General features: G+C 39.4%; 1 protein-coding gene across 4 annotated transcripts; it reads left to right on the forward strand.

The window, feature by feature from the left end:
* Positions 1 to 9,306: 9,306 nt before the first annotated feature.
* On the forward strand, positions 9,307 to 20,465 carry MFSD9 (major facilitator superfamily domain containing 9). Of its 4 annotated transcripts, none has more exons than XM_065060700.1 (6): positions 9,307 to 9,465; positions 11,743 to 11,830; positions 13,124 to 13,167; positions 14,381 to 14,510; positions 15,828 to 16,037; positions 16,566 to 20,465. In XM_065060700.1, exons 1-6 carry the CDS (start codon positions 9,316 to 9,318, stop codon positions 17,354 to 17,356), a joined length of 1,413 nt encoding a protein of 470 aa, XP_064916772.1. In that variant the 5' UTR covers positions 9,307 to 9,315; the 3' UTR covers positions 17,357 to 20,465. The 4 variants fall into 4 exon arrangements, with proteins under 4 accessions (XP_064916772.1, XP_064916789.1, XP_064916778.1 ...); XM_065060717.1 differs by lacking the exon at positions 9,307 to 9,465 and adding an exon at positions 9,515 to 9,623; XM_065060706.1 differs by lacking the exon at positions 9,307 to 9,465 and adding an exon at positions 9,517 to 9,793.
* Positions 20,466 to 21,660: the final 1,195 nt, after the last annotated feature.

The raw sequence follows: 21,660 nt of genomic DNA on the forward strand, positions 1-21,660 counted from the left end.
TCCCGAACATTTCTTGTGGAGTACAGGGCATGCTCCTGTAGAGATTTGCTGAGTTCATCATGCACCAGATCCTGCAGCCCTTACCTCCAAAAAATTCCACTGACTTCCCATGCTGAGAAATTCTGGGACCAAGAGAAAGATGAAGTCAGTTTACTCCAGAAAATATTTGTCACAAAATATTATTGCAACAGGTTTAGGTCTCCAGAGGGACTCCTACTTCCAGTATCCCTATATCTGTGTGGAGAGTGTGGCAGCATGCTCAAGGAGAGCAAGGAAAAGACTGTTTCTACCACCTCTCCTCATTTCCAGATAGATGAACCAGAGATGTATCCTGAGTGTTTTTATAACACTAAATTATCTGCCTAATCCTGTATTTGCATTTGTTACAAGTCATATTTTATCCAGACTTGACAGTATACTAGCTTCATACACAGACACATCTGATACTTTGTGGCCGTTCTGCAATGAAAAATTTCAGTGAACACAGAACAGTAAATGAACTTTCAGTCAAACAGATACTTTTGCAATATTTGCTTTCCCTGACAGCCACTGACACCATTCACTTTTCTATAGCAGAAAGTCACATTTGGAAACGTTACTTTGGAAAATGATGTTTTTCTGCTATAGCACAAAGCAATATTTTACTGTTTTTTATGTTATTAAAGAAAAATTAAAAAAAAAAAATCTAGGAAATAGAAGAGCACATGGAATGTGCTACAAAAGAAAATAAGGCATATTTTAGAAAATATTTACTTAGAGGTTAGAATAATGTGTCCAAAATACCAATTAACGATTTATTTCAGGACTAACACGCCCAAATTCAGACAATTTCACATGAGCTGGATGCTTTTCCGTTATAATCAATAGCGATCTAGTCAATACAGTCAGTGGAGCCTGGAGAGCAGCTCAGCACAACCTGTATCACAGAGAGCTCAGTGCCATCACTCAGGCAGACACCCAGCTCCAGCTGCTTCCCAGGGCATCCTGCTGGCTTTTAGTTGCCACTCCAGAAGAGCATATTTCTCTCCCAGTTTTAACCATATCTGCCAGCCCCATGCAAGGGTCCTAGGTACCCTCTACCACCTCAAATGGCACTAGAAGCCTACATGATGGTGCCAGAATCGAGCCTGAAACAGAAGGATACAGTTGCCATCATGTCATCTCCTGCCATTGGACGCTCCAGGATGTCTAAGACATCTACATTTGGCAGGCATGGCATGACACAGCATGTGTGACAAGCATGGCAGGTATGACAAAGGACTTAGAGGAGACCTGCACTTTTCTTGAATGACAGCTACAAGGCCAGGTTCACACCACCCAAAAGTCATGCTAGATACCTCTGTCTAGACAGCTGAAAACAGTTCGCATTGGCTGGTCAGGTCATTCTGGAGGCACTACTGACTGTTTCAACCAGACCTCCATCCACCCTAATGGCAGCACGGATCCTTATTTCACATGGAGACATCTGAATGCAAAGGTCTTCATCTGGAACTGAACCGTACTCAGTGGGCTACAGCTTGCAATAGTTTTGCTGTTGTATGTGTGGCCTTACAAAGCATTGTCCCAGAGCTCAAGAAATTTTATTCAGTGAAATCCAGAGATGCAGATAGTCATGACATAAACAAAATCAATGACACAAAGTTCTTCACGATATATATTAAACTAAACAAACAAAGAAAGAAAAACAACAACAACAAGAATTATTTCTGATGTGCTGCTTACATTAAATAATGTTATTTTTCAGTGTTATCGGACAGGTATTTACAACCTACAAAACACCAGTTGGACAGTGCTTTGTATGAGTACTGCGAAACAGGACAAACATGGATTGGGTGCATTCTGGCAGTGAAAATAATACAGACACATTTCAGTGTCATGCTTTTAGTCTAAAAATCTCAAAGCTGTTTTCAAAGATGGTTATGCACTGTTACTCATACCTGTAACTATGAAACTGTGGCACACAATGGTGAAATATCTTTTTCAGTGTTATATTAGAAACAAAAAGAGAACTCCAGTCTCAGCCACTGAACCACAAATAATAAAAGAACTGAAATAGCTAGTTTCAGTCTTATTGCACCCACTTGGCTTCAGGTCAGAAACATGTCAGTAACTCCATGAATTCATTTCTGCATGAGAGTAACTTACTCTCATGAGTAGCTTCACTGAAATTAGTTTGCATGAGAAGTTTCGCTGAATTCAAATGACAGCTGAATCATTGCCTGTGCAGTAGAAGTATTTATTTTTAATATACTGTGCATGCACTATGGTCTCAACTTAGCATGTTCATCCTGGGAGGATCTAATTTAATTATTCTCTTTCATATTTATGGCACATTCTCCAGCAATGCTATCTTCCAAATACTCTGATATATCCAGTATTATGCCCAGCTATGTCAGGAATGAATCAGAAGCCATGTTAAGACTTGTTATGTCAGCTTAAAAATTCACATTATCCCCTACTTGAATACTCGCAGAAAGTCTCAGGGCCCTTTTTCTTCAATTCAATTCTGAAGGTTCCTCAACAGGAGAAAACGTATCGAGGCAGTGAAAATAGGGCCAGGCTTACCAAGCCAAAACAATTCTGAATCTTAAACAATGTCATTCCCGAACTCCTTCCAAAACTCCTAAATTTCTACAGAAAGACTGGCATTTTAAAATTGAAGTGGCTTAGCCACATTTATCCCTACTATAATGAGAATGAAGTAATTAGATCAGTTTTAATATACAATCAATTTGGCCAACTAAGCACAACATTCATTGATTTTGTTGCTTTATAGTGTGAAGGCCCTCACATAATAGATGGATTCCAATCTCATTTAACACATTCGGCGAAAGTTCTATGATTTTATTTCTATTTATTTTTCTTTTCCAGATAGGCAGGCCTAAACTAACTCCTAAAACTGCATATTTTGTTTATTTCTGTATCTAAATAGCTCCAGCTTCAATATACTATCTGAACCCCTCCTTGTATTTAAAAACAGAAAAAAAATAAAATAAAATAAAAGATGGCTGTTTCTTTCTCCCGTTTCCATCTGAAGGAGAAAAAGCTTGATTAGTTTATGGGTGGGGGAGGTTGTTTATTCGCTTGTTTATGTTTGTGTGTGGTTGAGTAAATGTGGTGAGTGTATGTTTGGAATTGGCAGGCAGCTCCTTATCTCTGCTGGCAGACATGTCCATGATCTAAAAACAGCCTTTTAGAACTGGCTGCATCTCTCACTACACACCAAGAAACAATTTCAGCAGCTGCCTCAGAGTGGAGTCCTTCTGAGACCTCACTGCTCATTTACTGTTGAAGAAAAACAATCTGAACAGTGATGGAGCATCTCACCTGCTGATTCAGATCCTCATCATGTCCTTCCTCCCACACTGGGCAGTATGTTATCCATGGCACCTACACGATCAATTGTCAGCAGCGTGCCAGGAGGACACACAGAGTATAGTACATGTTGTCCATTAAATCTTTGGCTGGGCTTCACCTTACCTAACACTAGACAACTGCACGGTAGCTGGATTCAGTGAAGCTGGTCACCTCAGGTTTCCTTTACAGTCATATTGGCACTTTTATGGCACAGTCCATCTGACCTCTTTTTGGATGACTACTTCAATGTGCAGTGAATCATGCCCTAAAACCGCAGTAACTTTTTTTTTTTCCCTCCACAAGGGGGCCTGAAAAAACTAGTTCAAGACATGACCACTTTAATCTTAACACTACAGTAAATCATGCCACAAATCACAGAATCGCTGAATGGTTGAGATTGGAAAGGATACCACTAATACCACTAATGTTTCCTGTGGTGCTTTAAAGGAATGACTCATCCCATCTGCAATTTTCACAGAAATTAGTGAGTTGCCTAATTTTAGGAGATGTTGAAGGCGATTTCCCATGGAAATTGCTATGTGCCTGAACCCCAGAAACAGTCAGAAATAAAGAGTTTCACCCTTACTCACCATTTCTATTGCTTACAGGAGTTCCTCCACAGCAGGAAGCTATGATGAATCTCACTCTGAGGCAGTAACTCCTCCCATCTACCACATAGACACTTTAGTACATATTTTAGGATTTCATCCAGAAAGTCTGACTAACTAGCCTCCACTCCTTCCTGTGTACTTCCAGCTTCTACAGAGCTCCAAAGGTTAAAATATATATATATATATAAAAATAAATAAATATCAGAGGTTGGGGGTTGTGTATGAAATCAGGGTACTAAGTATGACAGGAAATTGACTGGAGTCAACAGAAGTCATCCAGGCCATCTTCTGCTTCAGAGCAGGATCAACAGTGTCTAAATAATTACTGGCATATTTATTTTATCTGTTAAACTCGAATTGAAAGAAACATAGAAAGCTACCTGGTCTTACTTACACTGCCACAGAAAACTCCAGGAGGGGAGAAATAGGCCCAACATCTGAAACAATTTCTTCTTTTGAAAAGAGTTTTAGAAATGCTTTCTAAGTCACTCTGTCATTCCCACCAGCACTTAGAGCTTTGAGGATGGAGTCAATGAAAAGGTTTCTTTCCACATTTCTTTAATCTGCAGATCTTTTCAGACAGATTACACTTTATACGTCTTTAAAAGCAGATGCCATACTCAAGTTCATTTCCAGTACCTCTTAAAATGTTCTGGACCATTGGATTGTAACTTTTTCTACTGGGCTCAATTTGTATATGAAAAGTTGAAATGACTGTTCAATGTTACACTAATGATCTGAAGCGGTAAACCAGAATGAAATAAGTCACTGTTAGATTTGCTAAATTTGATGACAAATTGTACATTTGGGGGTCTTGACCTTACCTATTTGTAATGCAGGAATATAATATGTTCAATTTACTGCAATAAGTTCCTGTAGTTGCCTTAGACCTGTCTTACAAAATTATTTTATGAACTTTATTTAAGGATTTATAAGGTTTAAAATTTTCTCCCTTGTTGAAGTAATAAAAGGATCTTTTCTTCAAAACTTCCTTAGATTTCAGATGACTTCCACCAGAGCTTTCACTTTGGCTTGGAGTACACACAACCACACAGCTGGCTGCAGAAGGGCAGTTGCAGATCACTACAACCCCTTGCTTGGGAAGTGACACCAAGCACTGGCCACAGTGGATGCTTGTAGTGAAGGGTTGCAGATCCCTCACCCCTTCTCCTCACTACCAAATTGAACCTCAGGCATTCTCCCCTGGACTAGTTCTCCTCCCATTCATAATTTGAGGCAAGAACAGCCCACTAGGCAGGCCTGAGGACTGTCCCATCTTCAGCAGCCTGACACTGTAAAAAACATTCTTCCTGCCATTAAAGCCTCTTTTTTTGAACCCTCTCTGTTCATTCAACATTGTCCTAGAGCACAAGTCTGATGAGGAGCAGCTGAGGGAACTGGGACTGTTTAGCCTGGAGAAAAGGAGGCTGAGGGGAAACCTTATCGCTCTCTGCAACTACTTGAGAGGAGGTTGTAGCATGGAGAGGGTTGATCTCTTCTCCCAAGTAACAAGCAACAGGATGAGAAAAAATGGCCTCAAGTTGCACCAGGGGAGGCTTAGATTGAATAGTAGGAAAAATTTCTTTATGGGAAGGGTTGTCAGGCATTGGAACAGGCTGCCCTGAGAAGTGGTGGAGTCACCATCCCTGGAGGTGTTTCAAGATGCGTAGATGAGGTTCTTAGAGACACGGTTTAGAGGCAGACTTCAAAGTGTTTGGTTAACAGCTCAAATCAATGATCTTAAAGGTCTTTGCCAAAAAAAAAAAATTATTCTATGATTCTGTGATTAGTATCCATCCCAAATAACTGATAATAAAGTTTTCCTGCTTTTCTAACTGAGGTTCCCTTGTTTATTATCAAAAGATGGAGTTTGCTTTTTGGGCCACAGAGCCACAAAAAAGACTTATGGTCAATGATTATTTACTGTGACTACCAAGTTCATCTCATAATCATTGACTGCCACAACAGATGGCAGCCTTAATGCTTTGTTTCTAGTCGTCTTTATACTTAGAATACTTATATGTCATGAGAAAAAGTACTCAGATGGCATTATGTCAGTAGTCTGCATAATTTTCCTGGTCCTAGCATTATCCATAATATCAATAATGTTGACTACCTCTTCTTCCAGGCCATGGTAAAAGAGTGAGGAGCAAGAGGACCATCTAGACACACTCTTTCTTCAGCGAAGATTATCCATTCACAAATACAGCCTGGAGACACATGAAACAATTTGAATCCACATACTGTTTGCCCGTTCCAAGTATGTATTGCTCCACCATCCTAAAGAATTATCCAGTAACAAGGCAAATACCATAAAATAGCAACGAGTCAAATGCCTTAATGTAATATAAGTGTATTACATTGATAGTATAATTTTACTTATCCAGCTGTGTAATTCTGCCCCCAAAATACACTAGACTGCTTCTATTTTCCTTCAGACTGTGATAAATGGTCTTCATCATATTTCATTCCTTTAATTCTTTGTTAGGCAACTCCCTTGTCAGTCATGCCACCACTTTCTTTGAGAACCTTTATCTTGTATCTTGTAATTTCAATGACAGAACATGAGTGGGAACCTCCAAGGCAGCAGGAACCATCTGCCTCCATTTCAAAGGCAGCAGAGATATTTCCTGTGTTACCACATATTAATGCACATGTAATATGCACAATTCTTTAATAACCTAATCAACTTTGCCAATAAAAAAGCAGTAAGAGATCTGGTAAAAGAAAGGATATCTAAATGTTTTCTATTTTTTTTTTTTTTTTCTCCGTGAACACTTTATACTGAAGATGTTATTGGAGCATCAAAAAGTTTGGTTATTTTCTGCTTTACAAGCAATTCTGCATGGAGATAGCTAGAAATAATAGACAAAACTAAGAAAGAGTTTTCATTGTCAGGGAATTCAGTACTCCTGCCTATAATATCTTGTCCACATTGTATTAGACCATTTTGATCTTCACAATCTGAGAGGGTAGAATTGCTAACTCTGGTTTCTGAAGCTTATAGCAGAGACTGACATTTACATGTAACCTCTAAAATTTCATTTGGGCTCAATGCTAGAATAGGAATCAATCTGCCTTATAACCCAGGAACAGTACCTATACCATTGCAACACCTCTTAATCCTCCATCTCTTTAACAGTTTCCCCTGACAAATCATCAAGCCTTCTCCATTTCTTCTGTCAAACTGACCAAGGGTAACATTACTGCAATATTGAGCAGTGTAGTGTCAATTCCCATGATGCTCTGATATTTAAATATCTTGTAACCATTTTTGTCCATTTCAGAGGAATGCAACTGTGATCCCTGTTAGTGTTGTATTGAGAATTTTAAAAAACTCACCCAGAGGATTTGTTATTCTTCAGGGAACTAAATTAATATATTGGTTAAGTCAACTATAAAAAATATCACAGCCACTGGTATATTAAACAATTGAGTTATTCTGGAGACTGATAACATCTTTGTCCCTATGCCTGTGCTGGACCACACTTTGCCTTAGTAGCTTATAAATAAACTGAGTATCTAGGAATATGTCTTGCTTTCCAGTTTTGGGGTAGTGTTTGGGGTTTTTTTTGTGTGTGTTTGTTTTGTTGTTTTGTTTTGGTGTTTGCATTTTGAGCTTAATTCTTCATAACCATTAGGAAAACCACATTTCCTTCTTCCTTTTTTGTGACCTGTGTTGGAGATCCTCAATCCTGTAATATTTACTTATTCTGAAAACATGAAGATAGAGTTGAAGTTATCCTACTGTCAGTTATTGACTGATAATTCTCAAACTTTAGCAACTAGTCCTAACTTTTCAAAGTCACCATCATTTTCCAAAAGTTTCTTCTTACTGATAATTAACAATAAGTTAAAGCATCTTCTGTTCTCTTGTGCATTTTTAAAGTATTTAAAGCTGCAGCCCTTTCACTGATCCATGGCCTAGCAAGTGTATGAAAAAAAAATCTCCTCTGCCTTCAATATAAAGGTATTTTGCATGTGACAACTGCTTTCACCTGTGCATCTCAGATATTTAGGAATGTAATTTTATGTTGCAATAGGACAAGGGGTAATGATTTTAAACTAAAGGAGGGGAGGTTCACACCAGACATGAAGAAGAAATTTTTCACAGTGAGGGTGGTGAAACACTGGCCCAGGTTGCCCAGAGAGGTGGTAGATGCCCCATCCCTGGAGACATTCCAGGCCAGGCTGGACGGGGCTCTGAGCAACCTGATTGAGTTGAAGATGTTCCTGCTCATTGCAGGGGGGTGGACTAGATGAGCTTTGAATGTCCCTTCCAACCCAAACTATTCTGTGCTTCTGTGATGCAAAAACATTATAACATAATAGCTATCCACAATTCCAGCTATCCCCGACTTCAATGGAAATGCAGCACAGCAGCATACATGTTAAGCAGAAAGAGGGATGCCCTTACTTGCCAGCTCAGTGCCACAACCACCAGCCATGTAACAAGGCAGGAAAACATTTTGTCACAGGAAACACATGATGAAGGCACCTGGCTGAGCCCCATGAGAGGACCAAGCCATAGCACTGGCGGTGGGACATGGCTGCTTTTCCCCATGACTGAGGCGGGCCCTGAGGCACACAGGTTCAAAAGTCATCTTGCTACAGCAACCAAGAGAAAGGTGCAGGGGACCTGTTGCTACGTTCACAGAATCACAGAATGGTTGGTGTTGGAAGGGACCTCTGGAAATCATCTAGTCCAACCCACCTGCTAAAGCAGGTTCACCAGAGCAGATTGCACAGGAATGTGTCCAGGTGGGTTTTGAATGTCTCCAGAGAAGGAGACTCCACAACCTCTCTGGGCAGCCTGTTCCAGTGCTCTGGCACCCTCAAAGTACTTTCTCCCTGTGTTTAGATGGAACCTCCTATGCTTCAGTACATGCCTGTTGCCCCTCATCCTATCGTTGGGCACCACTGAAAAGCATATGGTCTCATCTTCTTGACATAAGATCCCCTCTCAGGCTCCTCTTCTCCAGGCGGAACAGACCCTAGGGTGTATTTCTGCCTCCGAAGCCCCTCCACCCTATCTCGCTGTTCCTGCTTTCATTAAAGCACCCGGCCCTGAGGTGACTCGTTGCAAAACTCTCCACACGCAAACAGGCAAGAGGCAGGAAGGACAAAGTCCTGCAGGTGCGTGTGTGGGGGCGGGGGGACAGGGATCCTTACTCCTGCTCCTCCTCATCTGCAGGAAAAAAAAAAAAAAAAAAAAGAAAAAAAAAAGAGAGAAAGAGAAACACAAAGAATACACTCATTAATGCAAAGAAAATCCCAAGAGCTTGTACAACATCCCCTCTCCCTCTGCCGCCGCCGTCGTCGCCATGTTCCCGCCCCACTGCCGGCAATGCGCATGCCCCGCGCCGCCGGTGGCTGCGGGCCGACGGCCGCCGCTGGCCGGATGGAGGAGGAAGAGGAGGATGGAGGCCGACGAGCTGCCAGGAGCCCGGCGGCGTCCGGCCGCTTCGTGCGGTGCCTTTACGCGGTGGGCTTCCTGGTAAGCGGGGAGGCGGGGTGCGGCGGCCGTGGCGCCCTTCCGGCGCGGCCCGGAACGGGCGGCCGTGCCTGAGGAGGGGAAGTCTCCCCGCCTCACATGAGTGCTTGCCCGACCTCACGGCTCTGAGGCAGCCCTTGGAGGGGTCGTGCTGGAGGCAGGTGAGGGGGCACAGCCCAGCGGCAGGCCCCGGAGCCCTGAGGTCCTGTCAGGGGTTGTCAGGAGATGGTGCAGAGCCCGGTGTCGGGCAGACGCCACCCCTCATCAGCGCCCGCCCCGCGTCTTTTGCCGCTGCCCGGCCGAGTCCCGGGACTCCGCCGTTCCGGCTCAGGTGGAGCTGCTGGGTTACGAGGTCTATCCCTTCAGCTGCTTTTTTTTTTTTTTTTTTTGAGTTCGAATGTTTGTAGCGACAGTGGTTTGCAGCGGCGGTGTTGTTTTATTTGTGCAAACTGCTTGCAGTTTGAGGCAAATGTATGGGTTTTATCCTGTGAATGAAACGGAACAGTGCAGTGCCCTTTAAAACTAAGTTATGGCCTGGTCGCTCAGAGAGCTGTGCCTTGTTTCCTTGAAATACAAGTAATTGGTGTAAACTTTGGGGAAAAAAAAAAAGTCAATTATTTTTCTAGGGAAAAAGAAAAGCACCCCTTACTGAAAGAACATAGTGTACAGTCTTTAAAGAAGGTTTCTATTCTGTAGCAATTCACGAGCCTTGGGGAAAAGTGTCATTTAGTTAATTTACAATTCAAATGGATGACTTGGAAAATGAATGCAAAATTAGTACAAATTTGCACTGTGAAATGCAGGTATGTTCTCTTACCAACCTTTAGGTTGGGCTGTAGGAAAAGGTGCATTAGAACAAACTTTACTTCTTAGCTCACTTCTAAACACTGTGGTTCTTCATCTCTGTCATACCTCACTGCTCCGAGCAGGAGTACGCACTGAAGTCACCCAAGGAATGTCCTGTTAGAGGGTGTAGAATGTGGTGAAATATCATCATGAAGAACAGCTGCCTGGGATGCAAGCTTCCTGTAACCAAGCAAACACAACGTAGTTATCATTTGACATGAGAAATTAAAGATGAAATAAAAAATAACTACTCATCAGAGGATCGTGGTTAATGGGTCTCACTCTACCTGCATGCCAACAACACAGTGCCTGAGTATATTCTGAGACCTGTCCTTAATGTCTCTATCGATGACCTGGATGAAGTCATTGAACCTCTCTTCAGGTCTGCAGGTGACATCTAAGATTGTGTTATTGAAGATGTTCCTAAGCTGTGTGCTCTGTTTGCTCATCTATGTAACACTGATTCTAACCTTGTCTTAATTTCACTCATCAAAAGATACTTAATGACACACTGTGTGAGAATTGACTTAGTGATACGCTGTGTTACAGTTATTCAGGCTTTGGGCCATGCTGTGAAACACTAGTCTAGTTCAGCTCAAGCAGTCACTGATAAAAGGTGATCTTGCTCCAATAGATCTTCTGTAATGCTCTGCTCTGATATAGGACACTGTAGGCTGTGCCAGATAGTAGTAGTGAAAGAACCACTGGCTCAATGTGGTTAGCTTAACAAAAGATTAAAAAATCAAAAAGAATGAGTAGGAGATTTTTGTACTGTACAGGATGGGCAGTGTCCTTTGCCCTCCTCCTGCAAAACGTTTTTCAGTTATGCTTTTTTCTTTTTTTCTTTTTTTTTCCTTTTTCCCTTTTCCTTTTTTTTTTGGTCTTTTCACTACATTTCTTAAGTTATACACAAAGACAGTCTGTAGGTAGGTTTAGACCTACCAGAGCGTCTTCCCCATTGTGGTTGGGAGTTAAAATACTGTAGATTTTCCAAATATACTCTCATTGCATGAGTGAAAAGTATTTTGGGGTGATTGAAATTACAGGCCACTTTGCATTTAAAATACAGTACCAAGTACGTTTCTTGTTAAAAAAGATTAAGTATATATTAAAGGAATATTTAATGTTTAAATATATATCTTCAGAATGATTGTAACTGGAGGGGAAAAGAGGATTGCCATTCCCATAGATTTAACTCCTCTGTGAGGCTACCCTTTATCTTTCAGTTTATGTGTTTTTGTAATTTTGTACATACTGGATGCATTGTAGAGGTTACAGCATAACACATTGGCCATAAAAAATTTTATTTTAATCTTGTATTGATGTGGAAATAATTTTTTTTTTTTTTTTTTAATATTTGCTGTTATTAAGTCAGGTTGCTATCATCCTTGTAAAAGGGATCAGTTATTAAAACTTTTCCTGCCTTCTTTTCAGGATTTATTTGGTGTGAGTATGGTTGTTCCTTTAATGAACCTTCATATAAAATCTCTAGGAGCAAGTCATACAGTTGCTGGAATTATAGGTGAGTTGCAGTGCTTGATTGATTTACCAAAGAATAAGATAATGTGAAGTGGATTATGCCATACTGCAAACTGGACATTGTAACAGGATTCTTCCTTGCTAGTAGCATAATAAAAAGACCAATTTCCAAGTAGAACTGTAAGGGCATCCATACTGTGTTAGACCCAGAGACCTGTCCAAACTTATATACTGATAGTAGCCAAAAGCAGTTGCTTGAAAAAGAGAATTATTGGAAAGAACAAGGAAATCTTGCAGTAACACTTGTACAGATCTTTTTCCACCATGCAGGAATTCACAGCTCAGCAACTCTGGAAGCCAGAGGTGTTGCTTTTACTTTTGTTGTTATTTACAAGCTTTGCAAACAGTACTTCTGCAGCTGGTTCTCCTGAGCTTTCCAAAGCCCATGCTTGCTCCCAGTTTGATTAAATTCTTGCAGCTGTCTTTTGGCAAAATATTTATCATCTTTAAGGAGTGTTTACAAGTAAATTCTGAAGGTTTGGAATTTTGTCTTAAAAAGGAAGTGGTAAGATGAAGTTCCATGGTTCTAAAGTTCGTATTTAATGATACAGGTATGATGTATGATATTCTTTATAGCTATGTATGGTTGACATGGGGTCTGTTATTCAGGTTTTTATTATCTTGCTCTTTTATTTTGGATGAAATTTAGCACTTTTCATGAAATAATTCTGATTCTGCTCTGAGTTGTCAGAGTATTATTTAAAGTTGCAATTCATCAAAAATATGTTTCATTTCAACAGTCTTCTTTGATTTTTAACTTTAAAAGAAACTGAGTTTTGAGGTATGTTCTTATAAACAAAAAAGTCTGGCAGATGTTTCTCTCTGCTTCTCTTTGCGGCTTCTCCTGTTACTAACTGCTATAATACTAAACTCAGCCTCCAAAATGAAAGAGGAGGGTCTGTGGTTTCTTCAGGGCTTCTGTGTTACCTTGTAACATGTTGGAGTGCCAAAGGGAAAGTAAAGAGTACCTCCCCGGTAATGAAATTCTCTGCTGATTCTGACAAAATAATTGAGAGTGCCAATGTTTAATACATCATACAAAGCAGCGTCCTTCTTCATTACATAGTTTCTGCTGAAAACTTGTACAACTGTTTCTTTGGTTATGTGCTAAACTTCTGCCTTGGTTTGTCCTTCTCACTCTTCTTATTCTTCTAGTAAATTATTTGCAGAGTTTCTCTCATGCTGCCTCATTTAAAAATTTTGTGTGGTTTTCATTTAAAAAAACCCAAAACCTCAGTTTGATTTCTAACATTGATGTTTTGCTTGTTTGTTTTAGGATCTCTCTATGGTATAATGCAACTATTTTCCAGCACATTTGTGGTGAGTTCTAATACTATGTTCCTAAGTATGATGGTATTTCTGTGGATTTAGGGGAAAAAAGGATGAGGTTAATAAGTGTTTCTTGAAATTTCTTAAATGTTTATAGTGTTCATATAAGCATTTTTGGTTGGTGGATCCAGTTTTTAGTTTGTGTGGAAAATGTTTGTTTCCTTTGTAGGGAATCATCAAATTTTTCAGAACTAAACAGAATACAGTCTTTAGACAAAATCAAGAATCCAGCACGTCACAGTTACACAGTCACACACAGGGTTCTCCTCAGTGTTGGTGCTAGTAAAACAGTTTTCTTCAGTGCAGTAGCCTGTCCAAAAAGCAGTATCATGGGTCAGCTCTTCATAAGCCTGTTACCTAGCATTTGCTTTCCCTGCTTAATGCACAGTGCCCTGTAATTTGCCATATGGCCTAAATTCATGTATTATGCCTTTGAGATTTGTTTAGTTTTGTTTTTCATTAGCTTTTGATTTTTTACCTCCTATTCTAAGCAAGAGTGCAAAGACTGTATGTCAGGGGTGAACCTCTTGAATGTATGCCTTACTTATTAATACCTTAGGTCCCTACATTTAGCCAGGAATACCTTTAATGTTACCCTGATACCTCCTAGCTTCCAAAAGAGCAGATTTTGAGCATCCCATGGAAAAAACTGTTTCAGGATTTGCTATGTAAGACTATTGCAAACAGGAAGTAGGCAATCAAGCTGATTTATAAGCATGCTACATGCAAATTTACTGTTCACCCTTCTCATAAATACTTCCCACTTGTCTACACTCAGATGATGAATTCCTCATAGCTAAGATCATTCCTTTTAGGATGCTCAACAAGTGTCTACTACATAGCAACCATTGTTGCAAAGAAATATTTGTGGTCGGTTGTGATAACATTTTCAGAGAGCTGCTACTACTATTTCATGGTGTTTATTGCAGGATTGTATTTTTAAAAGAGAGAAATTATCTTTAAAAAAGCTGTATGCATGACATTAAATAGAGTGATCGTTCAAGCAGGTGCACTGCCAGCAGGGCAGAGCTCTACTCATCAGTTCCAGATTTTGAGCACTTAGGAATGTTGTGTAATAAGCTTATTAAGCTTTCATTGACAGTCCTTTGATCTCTTTTCTCAATTTAATTTAGAAGTACTGATTGTTCACTGTACATAATTAAATGGTATAAAAAGCTAATCTTAATTTACTGCTCTATGAAAGGGCTGCTGGAGTGACATAGTAGGAAGGCGGTATTCCCTGCTTGCTTGTATTCTTCTCAGTGCGCTGGGTTACTTCCTTCTTGGAACATCTACCACTGTGTTGCTGTTTGCCATTTCTAGAGTCCCTGTAGGTGAGTAAATGCCTGGCATTTTGCAGTTTAAATTCCCTGTAGTCTCAGCTTGAGAATTATTGCTAGAGAAGTCATGGTATGTGGATGGCCACATGGCATCACCACCCAGCAACAGCAGCTGAACCTCAGTAATGGAAAAATCTCTACAAATCAAACATTCTCATGTCCTTTTTCTGAAAATAATTTGAAATACATACTAAACAACTGTCATAAATTTTATGCCACCTTGAATGGCAGAATTTTGTGAGAATAGGAGTGCGGCAGTTCCTTGAAAGAAGTTATTGTAAGGTTAGTCATAACAGGTACACAATACACCAAATCACTGGTGGAAATCTTGACCTGCACTTGCAATGCAGAATGAAATGTTTTGTGCGTTATTGTTTTTTCTCATGCTGAAAGTATACCTCAAGGTGATACTACAAAATTTGGCTGAAATTTTAGGTCACTTCTTCAACAGAATATTTATGTTGGGCAAAAGCATGTATGCTTGCAGCACTGAAGCTAAGTTTGTGCCAGGGTTCGTGTCAGATTTCTTATAATCTATTTCTGATAATCTCAACACCCATTACATGTATTCTGATATAATAAGTATTGCTATTACTGTGAACACATCTACCCAAGGGCATTTTTATGGCCCATAGTCTTGATTTAGGAACTGTTAATATTGTTTCTTCATTTCAAGACAATTTGCTAATGAATTATTTGGTTGATATTTGATTACTTAGTAGAGGTAATACTTTTTAATGCTAACAGCATTGTGACTGTGACAGCATTGTCCTGGTCAGAGGGAAGGAGCATAAAAGACTGCATTGCATACCTTGCAAAAGATTGCAGCTATTCCTGCGGTGTGCTTACCTCCCTGTTCTCTTCTTTTGCCAGCCACCAGTCTCCCACATGTTTTTGGTATGTTACAATCCTGGAAATCTTCATGCTCAGCAAAATTGATACAGAGCTATGTTCATAAGCAGACAAGCCATTCCTGCTCCACCGTTACCCACCCACAATTTCCTGTTTCAGTGACTCTTTTATTCCTATTGTGCTCCGGCACTTAGCTGAGCTATTTCTTCTTTCAGCAGGGCTGCAGGAGCAGATGCATGAATAATTTTGATTCTGAAGTCCAAATTCTTGAAGAGCCAGGATGATGGTCATGGCCCAAAAGGCTGCATGACTCTAGCTTTGAAGAATTTGTAGCTTATGGAATCTTAAAAATACCAATCATAGAGTTTTTGAACTTCGTTATTTCATATAGCTTCTGTAATTTTTAATCTTTTGGACTGAGCAATATATGCTTATCACTTTGTTTATATTATGTTGCAGGTATTTTCAAGCACACCCTCTCCATCTCTAAAGCTCTGCTTTCAGACTTGGTTTCTGAGAGAGACCGCCCATTAGTAATGGGACGTTTTAATGCAGCTTCTAGTGTGGGCTTCATTCTGGGGCCTGTCGTTGGTGGCTACCTTACAGAGCTGAAAGATGGCTTTTATCTAACATCTTTCATCTGTGCCTCCATCTTCCTTCTGAATGCTGGTAAGTTGTATGTCATATTTTGCATCTTGGGCCCCTTCGTTCCTCGCTCTTTGTGTTTTTATGCCATTTGTAATACCTTGAATTCATGGTGCTTATCATCTATGACATACACGCTCTGTATACTGATACTACCCTTTGAATTTGAACCTGTATGGAAGGGTGGGAATTTTGAAACCATTGACCTCCAGATGCTTTTCCTTTGTATATATCTTTTACATTCAGGCATAGGAATGGGAATTTTTAATGTGCCCGAAGACTAGAAATCACAATTTTGGCTTTAGCCGTTAGATGTGTTTAAATATTGCAAATGTGTCACCTCAGTGTTTTCCTTCCTTGCTTTCACCTGCTTTAAAATTGTACCAATACTGTGAATAACAGTAGACTTAATCTTTGTACTTTTTTAAAGTGGCATTATTGTTAAAGTCCTTTTTAAAAATTTTGATCTTTAAGAAAACTTTTACAATCAGACTAATGTCTTCCATGTAAAGTTAATGCAATTGAATGAAATCAATTTCTTGATCTATGTAGGTCTTGTCTGGATGTTACCCTGGAGTGAAGAAAACACTGGCAATAGGGAACATCAACAAGGCAACAAAGGAACAGACAGTTTCTCAGCAAAAGCAAATAGTGACCTGCACTTGAAATCAGAATCTAATGGAGCTATGGCAAGCGATAGTCTTTTCCAGTCTCCGTGGATCCAAGTTACAACAGTGCTGAAGAGGATTAAAGGAATTGCATGCTCTGATCTGTGGGATATATTTTTAGTGCGGTTGCTGATGTCTGTTGCTATACTGCTCTACTATAGCAATTTTAGTCTGGCCTTGGAGGAGAGATTTGGAGTGAAACCCTTGTTTTCTGGATACCTAATGAGCTATAGCAGTGCGCTTGGAGTCCTGGCTGGTTGTCTACTTGGACCAATAACAAGATTCTACCAGCACAACACTTACAGAGTTTTGTTGCACTCCAGCACACTTACCTGTACGTTGATTCTCCTGTATGCGTCAGCGCCGAGCATATGGATGGTCATTCTATCTTCCACGTTCTTAGCCTTTTCAACTACTATAGGTCGTACTTGTATCATTGATCTTGAATTGACTGTTGGTGGGAATGAGGCCAGTGGTACGCTTCTAGGTGTTGGACAGTCTGTGACATCGGTGGGACGTATAGTTGCCCCGCTCCTTTCTGGAATTGCTCAGGAGTTCACTCCTTGTGGCCCTCCAAGTCTAGGGGTTGCACTAGCTTTAGTAGCTATTCTGATAATGAACGCGAACAAACAAAAATACTGTAGCTATGGAAATGTTAAGTTAAAAAATCAGTAGCTGCAAATTTGGATTGCACAGAGGTATCTCACAGAAGAGGCAAAGTGAATCAGCCTGGGGTGATGTTTACACCTGCCAGACTTGTACAGGATCTTTTAAGAAGGCACATTATATTCATGTGGAAGCAAGTACATATAAATATTTCTGCTGCAGGGATGTTAACTCCAGACAAATGTTATTCTAACTGGTACCACTAGAACACTTGTGAGGAGGACAGGTGTTGCTGTATTGTACTGGCTGGGATTTTTTTAATGGATTTTTAACCTTTTTGGAGGGGAAAAAGAGAATTACATGAAATACACAACTCCGTCTTGTAGCTCACATTTGAAACAGTGTTTAGATTGATAGATTGTTAAAAGATGCAAATGGATACTTATTATTTAATCAGTGGTGAATTTTTGTTATTTAATCAGAAGGAGAATTTGCAATATAGCTCGTTGGCCTTAATTTCTTATGCTGTGATCTGCTGTCATTTGTCTGCTTTGGGAGAAGCTTAATTAACAGAGTATTTGATTTTGTGCTTTCGTTAAGCATATTTTGTCTACAAAACTTGCTGCACAGCATGATGACATACCTTAGGGCAGCTATCTGACCCTTGCTGATTCCTGGTAATTCCCAGGTAACAGAATTGGATATTTGCTAACTTCATGTATTAGAAGGCCTATAATGGAGAATTTTAGAATAATATGGGGTCATTCAGACTGAAACTGCAACTGAATGTAAGCTTTATTGAAACTTGAGCTGGTGGTTTCTGTTTAGTAAAACTTCTACTGAACAAATTTGTCATAAATTATTTGTTAATATTCCCTGTGCAATTTTTCTACCTTCATTTTAAGAATAAATTTGCTTCTTAATTCTTTTGAATGACTGTTAAAGGTGTGCTGGAGCAACTCTCAGTTCATGGATGTGGATTAACGCATCCTCATCTCTGGTGGCATAAGTGACATTTCAGTGACAAATTTGTTGGTGTTCTAATCTTCGTTGTCTGCACTGTTATACTAATGAGAGCTTACTATCAAAGCTATACCAAGAATTGTAGCACTTCCCTGTGCTATTTACTGTTCAAGCTCATATTACTTGCCAATCCTAAGTGTTTGCATTTCATTTGAAACTTATGAAAAAATGTATTTTGTACTGATAACATTCCATGTGCTTTTCCTAGTATTACTTGATGAAAGTACAAAGTCAGCTATGTATAATTGTTGGGGGCATTTTTTGATAAAAACAAATTAGTTATCTTCTTGAACATATCTGTGCAAGCAGTGTTGCTGCTTCAGGAGAATCATAGATGGTGGTTTGCATTTTATTATTTTTTTTTCTTCTCTACCTTTTCCAGTGCCTGCTGTCATTTAAATCCTTGCTGAAACCTTTATGATACCAGTGGCAGCATCATAGAAGTATGTATAGAATTCTGAGTTGTTTTAATTTTATATATTGACATGTGTGTGTCTCATTACTGCTATGATTTCAGTACATATCCTCAGAGTTCCTTATTGTAATAACCTGTGATTCATTTCTCCCTAGAAACTTCAGGCATTTTTAAGTGTCTTATCTCCTCCTGTCTTGCTTGGTAGATGTCCCAAAACATTCTTGCCCTAAATTTCCTATTTTCTATCTTTCCATCTTTTAAAATTGTTTTTTGGGGAGTTTGTTTGTTTTTTTACTTAAAACTAACCTCTGTAAGTCAGGGATTTCCGTTTTGCAACTACAGCAAGAAGTAAAGGAAAAGGGGAGGAAAAAACCCTATGAAAGGTTTAGTAGCTTTTACTGTATTTGTTGATTATATGGGATAACAGATACCATTTACCGTTTTAAGCTGCTTCACTGATTAAAGCTGAATTCTGTAGACACCATAAAATTCACTTTATACTAACAGATACAGCTGCCTGAATATTGCTTTTCTGCTTATAAAAACTTGAAAATGTCACTGTTTTTGTTTATACATAAGTGAAAAACATGCTTTCCACAATTAGCGAATATTTTTGTTTTGAAAAATAATTCTAAGCTAAATAAAAACAAAATTAAATAATCTAATTGAGAAATCTGTGGAAGGCTGTGGTCTCAGGGACATGTTGCAACTGATGCTAGAGAAGAAGACTTCTTTACTTGTAGGCCAAAACGATTTCTGAAGTGCTGCAGAAACATTTTTTCTTTGTAAAGACTCAGTTACAGAAAAGTTGCCCTATTTTTTTTTTTAAAGGAATAGAAACAAAATGAAATTACGTTCTACATCTATCATTTTGTTACTATGTTTTTTCTCTTCTTCCTCTGCTGAAAATACAGCACAAAATAGAGGTATTCAAGTCAATATGGACTGTAGATTTTTTTTTTTTTTCTTTAAGCTGTTCCTTAAAATGTTCATTTGAATCTGCTTTCTTTTCACAAAAAAGGCACAGGAGTGAAGGAGTCAACCGAGAAGTGGCTTGACAGTGAATGAAAAAGAAGAAATAGAAAATAGAGAACTTGCCAGTTTTGAGTTGGAATGCTTAAAGCTGCTCTTCCTAGTGCCTGGAGACCACGTTTGAATCCCCTGTGTTGTCTCTCAGGTGCCATAACTGTGCAAGTTCAGAAAGCGATGAGTAAATTGCTTCCCTGGAGAGGAAGAGATGTGACTCCCTCTTTTCTGTTGAGGGAGGAACAGTTTCAGCTATTTCTGCCCACAGTCTAGTGGGCTTTACTGAATTACTCAGCAGGTTCTTTAATCCAGCTGTGATATCTGAAGACTTCAACAAAACAGAGATCTGAATATGGAACAAATAAAGATTCTACCTTCAAATCACTGCAAATTAAGATTTTTCTCTTGATTGCTGTTACTTTAGGTTTGGGTTGGTTTTCATGGGCTTGTAGGCAGGGTTGGGTTTTTTTTGCCTTTTACCTTTTGAAATTTTAACTTTTTAACAGTGACTACTTTTCTGACCTTTATGATCAGCTGATGTTGAAGAGGCTGTGTATCCAATGTAGTGATTTACTTCTGCAAAAGAGCTGGTAGCATATGATATGTACTGATTTTCTGGCTTTTAAATGATGAAGCAAATGTCAGATTTATTCCATGTTGGTGCATGCTGAATACAATTGAAGAGATCCTTTATAAACATACCAGTTCTGTAGATTTCAGTCCCTTGTCGTGTTTTCTCTGAATTTACTCACCGCAAAACCATCACAGAGGTCAGTGCTCTTCTCCTTTTCTGAGAACAGGTTGCTTATTGAGTAGGTAACACAGAAAAAAAAACAGGACAAGTGTTTATTTCTAACTGGCTTGCTGGTTACTTCAAGCAGTCTGTAACGCCACCACATTCTAGTTGATGGGAACCTCTGTGGGTCTGTTCAGGTGCTGCCAGCCCTCATTTGGTTATGTGTGGTAGGGAATACCCCTGAGTAAGTGATGCTTTATAGCTTGGCACTTTGGGATTTGAAAACCCAAAAACCAGTTGTGCTGTCATTGCTATAATTTTGAAAGCTTGGTCACAAAAAGCTGGTCATTAATCCTGTAAGGGAGTATATTGGAGCGTGAACTTTGAGAATCAAATGACTATGAGTGGAGCACAGACTTCCTTCTCATAAAAATGAAGGAGTTTGTAGAGCTGGTTTTAAAGGGCAGGCTTGAAAAAACTTCTGTGATAACTTACAGGGAGAAAAGGCAAATTTCTGGTTGTTTTAAATCCTAAATTAGCATCGAAGAACTATTTTTGGGATGTGCTATATCATAGGAGTTGCTCTTCGGTCAAATTTGTAATAAACAGGAGGTCTTAGATATGAAAAATAAATGAAGTAAACTGGTGTATTCAAAATCTCTTTTCCTTTTTGTGGCACAAAATTACTTTTTGAAACAAAACCTGTGGCAAATAGGGTGCTGTTGTAACTCATACATTTAAACCTGAGCACATTTCAGATCATGAGCCAGTGAGACTCACCAGAGCAGCCAGTATAACTGTTGCTTTCCCTTCTGCAATCTTAGTCCCTCATATTCTGCCAAATCTCACAGGACAAAAAGGCTTCTGAAGCACCTCAGTGTTTGCTGACTTGGGAGAGGAATGATGCTAACCTAATCTACCACTGTGTTGTGCTATTAGAAGGTCTGTCTACCACCTGCAAGAAGAATTCTTCGGATGGATAAGATTCTCAACTGGCTCAACACAGTATCGAAAAAGGGACAATGTTTAGCCCCAACTTTGATTAACTCCAGGTGTTCAGGTTCCTTCAACTTACACTGATATGCTTTTTTTTTTTTTTTAATTATTATTATTTTATTAAGTAGCTCCCCATTTAGCTGGCCATCTAATACAGGCCAAGAAGGAGATGAAACT

Source organism: Columba livia, chromosome 1 (genome assembly GCF_036013475.1).
Source record: "Columba livia isolate bColLiv1 breed racing homer chromosome 1, bColLiv1.pat.W.v2, whole genome shotgun sequence".
Taxonomy (NCBI): domain Eukaryota; kingdom Metazoa; phylum Chordata; class Aves; order Columbiformes; family Columbidae; genus Columba; species Columba livia.